Source organism: Hippoglossus stenolepis, chromosome 6, assembly GCF_022539355.2.
Source record: "Hippoglossus stenolepis isolate QCI-W04-F060 chromosome 6, HSTE1.2, whole genome shotgun sequence".
Taxonomy (NCBI): Eukaryota; Metazoa; Chordata; class Actinopteri; order Pleuronectiformes; family Pleuronectidae; genus Hippoglossus; species Hippoglossus stenolepis.
The window spans coordinates 26,702,595-26,715,405 of NC_061488.1; the positions used below are offsets into that span (position 1 = coordinate 26,702,595).

General features: G+C 43.8%; 1 protein-coding gene across 4 annotated transcripts; it reads left to right on the forward strand.

Moving 5' to 3' along the window:
• The first annotated feature begins 1,338 nt into the window (after nucleotides 1-1,338).
• Nucleotides 1,339-12,261, forward strand: LOC118110589 (targeting protein for Xklp2-B). Of its 4 annotated transcripts, none has more exons than XM_035158493.2 (15): nucleotides 1,339-1,448; nucleotides 1,858-1,980; nucleotides 2,289-2,419; nucleotides 2,599-2,722; nucleotides 3,099-3,176; nucleotides 3,863-3,972; nucleotides 4,131-4,279; nucleotides 4,484-4,794; nucleotides 5,699-5,918; nucleotides 6,063-6,158; nucleotides 9,219-9,392; nucleotides 9,477-9,623; nucleotides 9,704-9,815; nucleotides 11,330-11,514; nucleotides 11,843-12,261. In XM_035158493.2, exons 3-15 carry the CDS (start codon nucleotides 2,350-2,352, stop codon nucleotides 11,951-11,953), a joined length of 1,887 nt encoding a protein of 628 aa, XP_035014384.2. In that variant the 5' UTR covers nucleotides 1,339-1,448; nucleotides 1,858-1,980; nucleotides 2,289-2,349; the 3' UTR covers nucleotides 11,954-12,261. The 4 variants fall into 4 exon arrangements, with proteins under 4 accessions (XP_035014384.2, XP_035014391.2, XP_035014385.2 ...); XM_035158500.2 differs by having other exon boundaries at nucleotides 11,348-11,514; XM_035158494.2 differs by lacking the exon at nucleotides 1,339-1,448 and adding an exon at nucleotides 1,453-1,542.
• Nucleotides 12,262-12,811: the final 550 nt, after the last annotated feature.

Genomic DNA, 12,811 nt, shown 5'->3' on the forward strand with positions numbered 1-12,811 from the left:
TCTTTAATTGTATGCAGGATAAATGACACATTTACCTGAGAGTTGTTGTTAGTCCCAGCACACATACTTGTTAAATACAACTAATAGGACATCTATAAGTAAGTGTTATTGGTATGAGAAGGGCAATTTGTCTGTAAGTGATCTATTGGATTGCATGGGTAACCTTTGGGACCATATGGACTTTTTTAAATATAACTTAAATTGTACCCAAAGAGAGAAGAATAAGCTTTGTAAAGATATCCCCTTATCTTTATTCAGTTAATCCAAAACCATTTAATGCAATCTAATGTGAATTCTGGATTGCCAAATTTAGTGACTGATAAGTGTAACCTAAATGTTAAAAATGTAACAACACATTTACAAGGGCTGTCTTGAAATGCATCCTTTGTCATGATTTTAATCAAATTTGTCAAATGGGCGATTTACCCAAAGGTCAAGGAGACCCACTTTACACACAATACACAAGGTTTCTACCCTGCGGCAGAATTTCTTTAAAACATGTTTAATTTTGAGGTGGAGCCTTGCAATTGAGGTGGAGCCTTGCAATTAGACAGACGAAACATTAGAACACATGTTTTTTTAATCCCCTGTTTCTAACAAATTTCGGCCAAAGATTATCACTTAAGTCAATGACATTTCGACCTGTTAACATTTCCCTCTGACCGTCTACGTAAAGTGCCTTGAGATAATGTATATTATGATATATCGCTATACAAATAAAATTGAATTGATGTGAACCAAAGGTGGCCTGAAGTTGTTTTGTGCTATTTGGGCCATATTCACCATTTACCACATGGGCCATTTTAGGTTCACATCCAGATTACACCTGGACTAGAGCACGGCATGTTTGCCAAAAAGGCCCAGTTTAGTTTTGGAATGTTGGGGCCACATTTGCTATTTTACAAGTGGGCAACTTTAGGCTAACATCCAGAAGTGCATCATCATTGCCTGACGTGGCACATCTGTAGGCCATTTTTGGGTAAATATCATATTCATTGTAGTTTAAATAAATGATTAAAAATGTATTTATTTGTTATTCAAGAGTCCCTGTGTCTCCCTGGAACCGTAAGGTGTGTGTGTGTGTGTGTGTGTGTGTGTGTGTGTGTGTGTGTGTGTGTGCGTGTGTGTGTGTGCGCGTTGCTGTGTGTGTTTTCTTATATTTGTCCAAATATCCCCCTTTCATATACCTGTCATCTAGTCTACACCATGGGCTCTTTGTGATTGTTTGTGTGTATTTGAAGAAAAAGGGAAAAACATGTCCTCATTTCCGTATACAAGCCGCGGTGATCACGTGGCCAGGTCACAGGAAGTTGGCTTTTATGAACCAATGAGCGACGAGTTGATGAACAGGCCGTCAGGTATTGGTCAGTTTATATTTAAAAGCTAACGTTACATTCCTCCGCGCAGCTTCCAAGTCCGAGAACGCTCAGAGAAAGAAAACAGTGTCGGTAAGTTCCAACGCTTCTTCCATATTGAGTGAAACGTCACAAACTGAGGATTCAAGCTGAACTCTGATCAAATGACTGAATCGATACTGAACGTGTGAGAGTCTTTGGTTCATTTAACGACCTGACGCTTCTGAAGCAGCTCATGTTTAAGCTTAGCTAGCGTTAGCCATTCGCTTCCTCCATAACAGGAACCCAATGGAGACTACAGCTCACCCGGAGAAACTGTCTCCGGAGACATTCACTGACTGAACGTTCCGATCATTTATTCTTAAAGATAAACCAGGTTCTCTGTTATCTGTCCCGCTTCGGTCCTGTTCTTAACTCAGCTCAGACGGTTATCGTGTGTAAATTGGTGGTTAAACACATGTTGATGCGTTAAACTGACTTTGATGTCTCATGTTTTCTAAAGCTTTGTGTTGAATAATGGCGGAAAGCGACTGTGGCTCCGCTGACCGATACGAGTTCGATGCTCCGTCCCACGTCGTCGACTTGAAGGAGCTGGAGAATAACGACGGTGATGATCAGTGGTTCGGTGAGTCGCAGTGGGACTGCACTTTAACATTGACCTCCTCAGACGGTAGGAAACACTTGTTGGACCTTTGTTGACCAGCCGAACGCTGTTTTCCTCTGTGTCCAGTCCTGATGAGCAACCCTGGTTCTACATGTTGTTAAAATACAAACACTCTAAAGTTAATCTTAGTGCAGACAGTTTCTCTCTTGTTCCCATGCACCCAGGCTCTGAAACTGATGGTGCAAACAGTCTGTATGAAAGAATAACCAGTATGTAGGTTAAAACACCTGTTTGAGTTCACATCTACTTCCTCTGTGTCTCATGTGCAGAACAACAGGTCGGGGAGCAGATGGTCGCCTTACTACACCTTTAAGACCTGACTGGCCCTTTATGAGAAGCAATTCACCCAACCTGCCCAAAGCCATCGTGATTCCTCAAGTCAACACGGATGTAGACAGTGGTTAGTTAACTTTGCATCATAGCCAAGTACAAAGGATGCACTCCTTATTTTCTGTTAAGCTACTTTAAGGTGGTTTTAAAAGATTGCTTGGTCCTAGTGTGCGTTCCTCTGGTCTTCTGTAATTCAGTGTCCTCATGACTTGGTCAATGTAAATCCATGTGGACTGATCAATGTTCCAGGTCCTGGCACATCCACATCTCCACCTCCAAACCTTGTCACATCCTGGGGAGCTGAAACTGCGACTCGGGCTAATGGCCGACCAAAGAGGAGGACGGCGAATCAACCCCCTGCCCAGCCAAGCAGGTGCAGTTCTTGTGATGCTACACATGCACTACAGTGTGATGGAAGTGTGCTGCCACAAGCTGCACAGTACAACAAATGAAACTGCTGCTGAAGTCTGCAGCTTTATTCTTGCACGCTCTTGAGGCATCAGATAATACATTTGTATTAACATCAAATGGCAACACTGAATTAAACATGTGACAAAGTGCACAGAGGCCAAAGGTTTCATGTTCTGCTTGTTTGTGCTTTGTTTAAAGTTGCATTGACACTCAGTCCCATACAGAGGAAATAGTAAATGCACAATCAGGTGTTTGGGGAACTTGAGATTAAGTTGTTAGCATCTCTGTACTTTTGATGTAATTCAAATTTGAATCTTATTTTTTTCCTCTCATTTTAGGATTTCAAAACGTAAAGTGACAACAACCGGTTCAGCTCCAACACAGTCGGCTGCACCACCATCAAAGAAATCCAAACCGTAAGTGTCATGATTGTCCTTTCATCCCAAGACGTTTATAGATTCAGTACTTATAGTTCTTACATGTTTACAAATGATTGTGATGCCTTGTCGGCTCCCCCACTTTGTATCCCCTTTTTGGTTGTGTTTCATTCAAGTTTTCTACTGCGGCTGTTTGTTTTAGGAGTCCTGTTGCCACAGTAACAAGACTTATACTCAGAATATCTGTGCGACTATAAAGCATCCTGAAGGGACTGATGGGTCTGCTTGTGCTAGAACAGAATGTTAATCTGACTTGTCGCCTAATCACATTAGTAAAGTAAGTGTTAACTGTTGTGAACGGCCACATTCAAAGGCTGAGTGAAAAGCCAGCTGGGATCGGAGGGAGGTGAAAAATGCTGAGATATGAGGATTTAATTTATGACTTTCTGTTACTTCAGAGCCCTTTGAACATGGTGATTTGGTCTCATATGCTGTGTGCATGTTGAACTAAGAAATATTATAGTTTCTGGTGAGACCAGTCATCGGCTGGCTGCCTTTAACTACATGCAGAATCTGTCTGGATGGTTTTGTCTACTCCAAAACAGAAGTCTGTAGAAAACTATGAGATCAACTCCTCTCAATCTTAATTATCTTCATAGTATTGAATGTATAGAAGTGGAGATTCGACTTTAAATGAGACAGATGTTTGCTGATGTGTTAAACAGGCTGTGCAGCTCTGAAGAACAGGAGCTGGAGCGCATCAGGAACCTCCAGAAGGAAGTGGCTCTGCACCGCAGACAGAACGAGGCCAGCTACAAAGCTGCTCTGGCTGGCAGTGAGTGGATATTAGTGACTGACTTTGTGTGGCTGCAGTTAATTCAGTTCAATGTGCTGAACAACGAGCTGTTAGTTGGTACCATTTGAATATGACTGTTAAATGGGATCAAGGTTCACTTTGCTTCTTGAAGGAAATCTGTGTCACTGTTATTTCAGATCCACCCCCGAAGAAGGTGGCCCTGTCCATGACTGTGCCTAAAGAATTCAATTTCACCACAGACAACCGCATTAAGGCGACTACTTCATCCAGTACAGCAGATAAAGAAGTGGACTTCATCAGTCAGCTTCGCAAACATTCCTCCCCAGTAAGTTCTTCATCTGATCCACCTGATCCAAATTCTGAATATACTCTGATTGTGTTGCCTTAATTGTGTTCAGCTCATCCTGTCTCTATAGAAGTAGAGTTCAGTTCTTTATTGAGCAGTAATATGATGGTCTGAAAGCAAACAAATGAGACATAATAAAACACTTTACTTAAAAAAAATGTTATACATTTATTTTTTTTAAAGGTAAAGGCCATGAAAGGTGCCACTATACCCAAACCCTTCAACCTGTCGAGGGGCAACAAGAGAAAGGTGGAGGGGTCAGGAGCCTATGTGCCCATGGCTCAGCAGATTGAGCAGTACCAAAAACGAACCCCTGACCGCTACCATCTGCGTAGTCGCCAGAGTCAAGAGAGAGGGCCACATCCAGTGAAGGGCGACCAGCTGAAGCTCACCCAACCTCATACCCCACACCTGATGACCCGCCAGAGGAGCCGGCCCACCACTGTGAAGAGCAGTGCTGAGCTGGAGGCTGAAGAGGTGGACCAACTTCACAAGTAAGAGCCTGTTCTTCAGCACACCATCACGTCTTTGTCACTTTCTTAAACTGGTGGTTAGACCTGCTTACTGTCGCATTACGTATGTGGGAAGTCGCGCTAGGAAAAGTGGGGACCTGCACAAGCATTTTTTTTAAAAATGGAGGAAACTGTTTTTAGAGTCATTTATTTATATGGATCAACACGCTTCCTACAACATCCAGTCAATATAGTTGGCTTATAGCAACCAAGTCATTTGCTTGGTGTTAATTTGACTCTTATGTGACGACAATGATCGTCACTGCCTGCTCTCGCTACGTTTCTGTTGTACCATGTCTTTTCCTCTACTCACTCTGGCTCGGTGAGTATTGAAACACTGAGAACCATTTATCTGACATATATTAAGCAGGGCTCCAGAGTGAGACCATTTTAGTCGCACAGTGCGACCTATATTTGTTTGGTTCATCCATTTATTTGAGTTTTTCAAGCACTTTAAGTTTGTTATCAGAATTTTGTTGAGTGCTCTGTGATTAAAATTAAATTCTACACCTTTGCTCCTGTTTACAATAATTTACATAATTAGATATGGATTTACCTATGTCTATGGGAAGCTACGCTGAAAATTAAATATTGGGTGCAACTAAAATATGTGGTGGTGCATGAAAAAGTTAGGCACACCAGTGCAGCCAAGGAAAAAGTTAGTCTGGAGCCCTGTTAAGGGGATATGGATTCAAGGTGCAACTCAACTGGCAAACTGCCCACATTTACTACTCTTGTCACTTTGTCAGTTAAAGTGCTGCCACACTTGACACTGCTGCTGAGACAATGACCATACATGCTGAACCCTAGCTTGGATCAAAATGGGGAAAGGGCATCATTGAGTTTCATGGGCCATTAATTAATCAATCTTATGTTCTAATCCCAGGTTTAAATTCAAGGCTCTGGAGCTAAACAGGAAACTACTGGAAGGTGCAGAGCATTTGAAGAAGCCAGCCGTGAAGGAACCCACAGTACCTGAAGGCTTTGAGCTGCAGATTGAAAAAAGGCTCCAGGAGAGACAGATTTCCAAGAAGTCTGAGGAAGAAGAGAGGCCACATACCTTTAAATCCCAGCCTCTGCCCAAAAGGATCCTGGAAGGAGTCGTGGTGAGTTTGAAACTTGCTGCTGACACTTCAATGTCAGATACAGGCTTCACATTAAACTTGCTGGTTTCTTGTACTGACAACATGAATCTTTTAAGGTTCTTCCCATAAATAAACGTAGTAAAGTCGATTTCCTTCTGTCAACAGGGAGTGCCAGAAAAGAAAGTTCGGCATCCAACTGTTCCAGAGTCTCCAGCTTTTGCTCTGAAGAAGAGGGTTCGTGTGGATCGCAAGGTCGAGGAAGTAAGGACACATTTGTTTGTCTTGTATGGAAAGCAACTTTAAAGGGGACATAGCATGCCCATTTTACCACAAGTTGATATGGTTCCTTGGGGTCTTAATGAAATACAATAACAAGGATCATTTAAAACAGCACCCTTTTTACCCTGTATAAAACAGCCCTCCACAGAGTGACCTGTTTTGAGTGCCTGTTCCTTTAAATGCTCCCCCCCCCTCTCCCCCATGATTTTAAACGATATAAATTACATATTTATATGATATAAATTATCAAATATGCATCCCATACTTTGTATTCCCCTTCTGTTGTCCTGGAGTTTTAATTTTCCCAATCACATAATTAAATGTCCCCCTCTGCCCATCCACTACAAGCACACAAGCAGAGAGAAAGAGAGAGGGGGTGGGGGGGCTATGAAGACTATCATTTACCCCCGAACCCCGACATTCAACGGGTACAACAACAAGCGGAGAAAGCAGAATCGTGGGCTGACCAGCGCGGAGAAATGCACGTCCCGTGTGAACAGCCAGGCGGCTGCGCGCTTGAGAGCTGCGCTGCCTCGCAGCGGCGCGTCCGGTGTTAACCTGGCGTAACGAGTGGGGGGGGCTCTGTGTGTGCCAGTGTTACAGTAGTGCTGAACACTGCGGAAGTCTTCCACACTGCTGCTGTGTGGCGCTGACACAAATTCCAGCTCACGCACGGGAGAGCGAGCGGTCGCTCCCGAGCAACTGCTGCAGCCTCCCAGTCCCAACGATCCAGACAAATGCCACATGTGAGTGAATCGCGGGCTGACCAGCGGAGAAATGCTCGTCCCGTGTGAACAGCCAGGTGGCTGCGTGCTTGGGAACAGCGCCTCGCTGCCTCCGGTGTAAACCCGGCGTAACGAGTGTGGGTGGAGGTGGGGGGTGGGCCAAGGCCATGTAGGGAGACTTCCAGTGCCTTGTTACGACACAAAACCCAGGAAGCGCAATCGAGTCGCTCAAGCATGACGTTTCTGACTTAGAGGAACTATAACAAAACGCGTGAGTGTTTTTTCCCCAGAGTTTTTGGGTTGGTAGACATGCCAGATACCCACATTAACGTGTAGAAGCACTAACAAAGTGGAATTTGCATGCTATGTCCCCTTTAACATTTATTCGCTTTACTGGATATTCACCAAGAATATTTCACATGTCCACAATAACCAGGTCAAATATTGTGCATGTGTGTTGGGCAGGAAATAACAACTTTCTTGTGTGGTCCTGATGTTTATGTAAAGGATTTATCGACATAATAGTCATGTGTTCGAAGAATGTTCAAGTCAATGAAGCTTCATTGGCAGACATGACATAAGGTTGTACGAACTTGTATACAAACAGACAAAAAATATGATAATGGTAAAAATGATGCTCAAATATAATTTAGACCGATTTTAAATAAAACTGTTTTCAACGTGAACTCCGGAGACTGATTCAGAATTGGGTGAGGACATTCTCCAGAGTTTGCCTTTCACACATTAACGCAGCAGCAGGAGATTCTCAACTCGGACGCGTTCCCAACACAAATCCCCACAGCGTTCAGATGAGGGGTGGGGCAGCAGGCGGAGGCAGGTGTTTTGGATGCAGCTCTTTCCATAAGCACATGAAAAGTACATATCCACAGCCTTGGACTGTTTTTAGAAGTGTTTCTTCTGTCCCATGAACAGACAGCTGTGGGTTCCCCATTTACAAGCAGGTGGAATAAGAATAATATGAAGCTGGTACTATGATGGATGGCTTGACAAAGGTACCGAAGAGCTGGCAGGACACTTCACATCTCTATGCAAGAAGCACAGAGTGCACATTGATGAGGAAGAAAAAGTGGGCAATAGCCTTGGCAGATGGCCAAGAGCAGAGGCTGGGGATTGAGTTCTATGCAAGAGGAGCAATTACAGATGATCAAGCTTGATGAGAGGACTAATTCAGAAAGAGAAGGTGGAGTTGGCAGACCTAGATCACTTATATTTCCCATAGTTTGCTTGAATAGTAAAAACTGAATAGTTTGGTATTTTGAACTTACTTATTACACCATCTATAAAATATTTGTTGACCTAAACTGGCTTGTCCGTGGAAGTCTCATTATAAAAAAAAATCATTCAACATTTTAATTCTTTAGTTTAGAATTGAGTTTTCAATTGTGCTGGAATGATGATCTGTAAATCCTAGGAAAATTTTGTTTTGATTCCAGTGAATTCTCTAACTGCTTTTTGTCTTGTGTTGTCTAAAATTGAACTAAATTGACATTGAAACTGGTAGAACAAAACGCCCTCACTGTCTGCTCTCGGTTATTTTATATGGATATGTTCACAGTTTTTGTTCTTGATGGATGTAGACTGCTCTAGAAAATAACAATGTGGTTTCTGTACTCCGATCACAAGTGCACAGCTGAGTTTGTGCGTTTACACCTGGCATTAAAATGTGTCCCCACATGCGTCTCATGATCGGATCTCACTTCCCTGCTCTATACAAACAAACAAACAAACGCATAAGTCTTTACTGTTCATTAAGACCAAGTTGTTTTTAACCTAGTCTGAATACACAAGCCTGTCAGATATCACTGTCTGCATGAGCGAAAGGTAGCGATACGAGTCAGGAGTCTTAATGACGCGCTGTGAAAGATTTGACCAATTTTAGTAAAGTATCGACCATTATGTGGTGGTCCGTGTTGACATTGTGGTGGTGGTCACAAAAAAGCATCAAGAAGAGAAATGTTTGAGTCGTGAAACTGTAGTGGGTCAGAGGACGTCAACTGAGGTCCTTCACATGTGGACCAGGACTGATTCGTGTTCACACTGCTAAACGACTGTGGACACGTGGCCCAGATCACCTTCCCATGTGGTCTGGCATGATCGGATTGCTATCCGATCTGAGTGCATTCACACCTGTATTTAGTGCTGCCCACTTGAGTTTGGATCACAAAAACCAGGTTAATACCAGGTGTGTACAGAGTTGGAGTAATTGAAGATCATTAGTGACCACACCAACTGTGACAAACTCCTCCCCCTGCTCAGACCCCTGGAAATGACCTAAACCTGCTTTTGTGTCTTGTAGGTAAAACAGCCATCACCAATCAAGCCCCCCCCAGTGCCTCACTTTGGCCTCCCCTTCCAGCCGCGGCTCCCAGAGCACCACCATGTGGAGGTCTGTCCTTTCTCCTTTGACGAGAGGGAGCGAGAGAGGAGGGCAATGAAAGAAAAGAGGCTGGAGGAGAAGAGGAATGAAGAGGTGAGTCTCACTTCCTCAGCCGCTGTGTCTTTATGCTGGATGTCTTAGAGCCAGTTTTCAATCACTGTCCTCTGAACGTTTCAGGTCCCTCAGTTCAAGGCCCAGCCGCTGCCAGACTTTGAGTCTGTGCTTCTCCCTGAAAAGAAGAAGCTGGAGGCCACAAAGCCGGAGCCCTTCAGACTTCTCCTGGATGAACGTGGTTCTGTGAAGAACAGTCGCTGGGAGCAGATGGTATGATGGATCTGCCTCTGAACGCACACAAGCACCTTTTATTCTTCACAACATTCACACACGATCTCTGTGCCTTGTAGGTGAAAGAAGAGCAGAAGCAACAGGAGGAAGCAGCAACATTCAAAGCCAGACCCAACACCGTCACTCATAAAGAACCTTTCCTGCCCAAAAAGCCAGAGCGAGCTGCAGCAGGTAGGACTGACATTTCATTTTCTCCTCTTCACCAGGAGCCTGATGAAGCTACATGTAGAGTTTCCACTGGACTCTGTTCCCATCAGGTGGAGTGATGGTCTCACAGGAGCTGAGTCAGTTCTTTACTGAAGACACAACCTGTTTTTACTCCAACTGATCTGTGTGAGTTTTATTATCTGATCAGTGGAAACATTGTAGTTCAAACGAAATTGGAAGTTTTTAACAGTTTGTATCAGTATTGGAAAATATTGTTGATCGCAGCTTCATGCTTAAGGCCTGATTATAATTTGATCACATGATCAGGTATTGAACATTGTCTCACGGTGAAGCAGCTGCAGCCTTCTGCTCCGAGTCTCCTTCACTATTGTGAACTCACTGTGCTCCTGTCGTCTTGACGATATCACTGCTGTCACTGCTCTCTTAAAGGGGACATAGCATGCCCATTTTACCACAAGTTGATATGGTTCCTTGGGGTCTTAATGAAATGTCTGTAACATACTTTGGTCAAAATACCACAAGGATCATTTCAAACAGCATATGTATAAAACAGCCATCCACAGAGTGACCTGTTTTGAGTGCCTGTTCCTTTAAATGCTAATGAGCCGTGCCCCTCTATGATTTTAAACGATATAAATTACATATTTGATATGATATAAATGATCAAATATGCATCCATACTTTGTGCCCCTCTGTTGTCCTGGAGTTTTAATTTTCCCAATCACATAATTAAATGTCTCTGCCCATCCACTACAAGCACACAAGCAGACAGACAGAGAGAGAAAGAGAGGTGGGGCTATGAGACATATTTACCCTAACCCCGACATTCAACGGGTACAACAACAAGTGAGAAATCAGAATGCGGGCTGACCTTATATGTACAGTCTATGGGGCTGACCAGCGGAGAAATGCTCTGGAACACAGGCGGCTGCGTGTTTGAGAACGGCGCTGCGCCTGTCGTGTGTAAAGCGAACGAGTGGGGGGGCTCTGTGTTTGTGCCAGTGTTACAGTAGAGCTGAACACTGCGGAAGTCCTCCACACTGCTGGCTGTGTGGCGTTGATAAATTCCAGCTCACACGTGAGAGCGAGCGGTCGCCGATTAGCTGCTGCACTCCAGTCCCAACGATCCAGACAAATGCCACATATGAGTGAATCGCTGGGCTGACCAGCGGAGAAATGCTCGTCTCCTGTGAACAGCCAGGCGGCTGCGTGCTTGGGAACGGCGCCTCCCCGCAGCTCGTCCGGTGTAAACCCGGCGTAACGAGTGTGGGGGACGGGGAGGGGATGAGGTGGGGGTGCCAAGACCATGTAGGAGACTTCCAGTGCCTTGTTACGACACAAAACCCAGGAAGCTCAATCGAGTCACTCAAGCATGACGTTTCTGACTTAGAGGAACCATAACAAAACGCGCAAGTGTTTTTTCCCCAGAGTTTTTGGGTTGGTAGACATGCCAGATACCCACATTAACCTGTAGAAGCACTAACAAAGTGGAATTTGCATGCTATGTCCCCTTTAAGTCACTCACTCTTCCACAGCTGTGGAGAACTTTGAGCTGTCGACGGAGCGACGCGCCCGGGAGCGCCAGGAGTACGAGCGACTGGTCAGCGAGAAGGAGGCTCTCAGGGAGCTCATGGAGGAGGAGCAGAGACAAGAGGAGGAACAGCAACAAAAAGAGGAGATCACCAGGCTGCGGCAAGAACAGGTCACTTTCAAACACAACACCGTTCATTGAGAGGAGATGAGGGGAAATACTATGAGACAACAGTGTAGCTGTATATTTAACCTGTAATGAAAATTATGATATATTATATACATAATGTTAAAAGAGCAGTTGAGAATCCATTGTTATCTTACCAATGTGCAACTAATTTGTTAATAGATTCAACATGTTTTTAAAATCAGTTGCATGGACGAGCCTCAGCATTAAAACCAATTAGCAGTTTGAATGTTGTGTTTTTACAAAATGACTTCTATGGGCTGTATCAGATGGTCTGTGTGTGTGACACTCTTCCTCTGCATCTCCTCTGCAGGTTCACAAGGCTCAGCCCGTCAAACACTACAAACCTGTTCTGGTTAAGAAGAGTGACGTTCCTCTCACGGTCCCTCACACTCCAAAGTTCTCTGATCGTTTCCGCCTGTGATCAAGTGTCTTTTATTTTTTTTTTTTTTTTCTCTTCAGACTTCATGGCCTGGTCCAGGCTGCATCTCAGATTTATTTGTATTTTTCTCTATTTACCTTTGCACAGCTTGTGATCTTCAGGCGAGGTTCTACTGTGACTTCCTGAATCTGGACTTCAGGAAGTCAGGGGCAGAGTGTTGTACATCAGGGCCTCAAGGCTCTGGACTGAATTGGTGCCAGCTATTATTGGTGTTATCTATTTATGTACATCAGTATTTTAACTATTTGTTTCTGTTGTAAGTTATTATTAAAAGGTCTGTGTACATTTTAGTGACATCTAGTGGTGAAGTTACATGTTGCAGCTGAATACCCCTCACCTCACCCTTCCCTTTCTAAAAATGAAGGAGAACCTGTAAAAAACATGGCGATCTCCGCAGAGAGGACCCGCTCTTGATAAAGTATTAAATATAAAGGTCCTATTCTAGGGTAAAGAAAACAACTGTACAATTTAGGTGAAACACACTAATGAAAACATCACTAAAATTATTTTATATTCAATTTCTGCCAATATATCTTACACACTGAACCTTTTAAGGGAAAAGGATGTCAGACAGCAGCAGGATGTGAAGCAGTTTAACATTCAATTGAAATCATCTCCAGTGTTTTCTGGTTCACAGCAAACACTGACCTCAGTGCTGTTATGATGACATCACAGTGAAAGTGACCTCAGTCTGCATGAAGCCACTTTTTTGAAGAGTTTTTAAAGTGAACCATCACATTTGAGTTGATCCCTATAACAGATACATGATGCTACCACATCACCTGCTGCCTGTGTATCTACTGTTTGATGTGAAGCTGCTCTGAGCAGAGAAAGCATGTC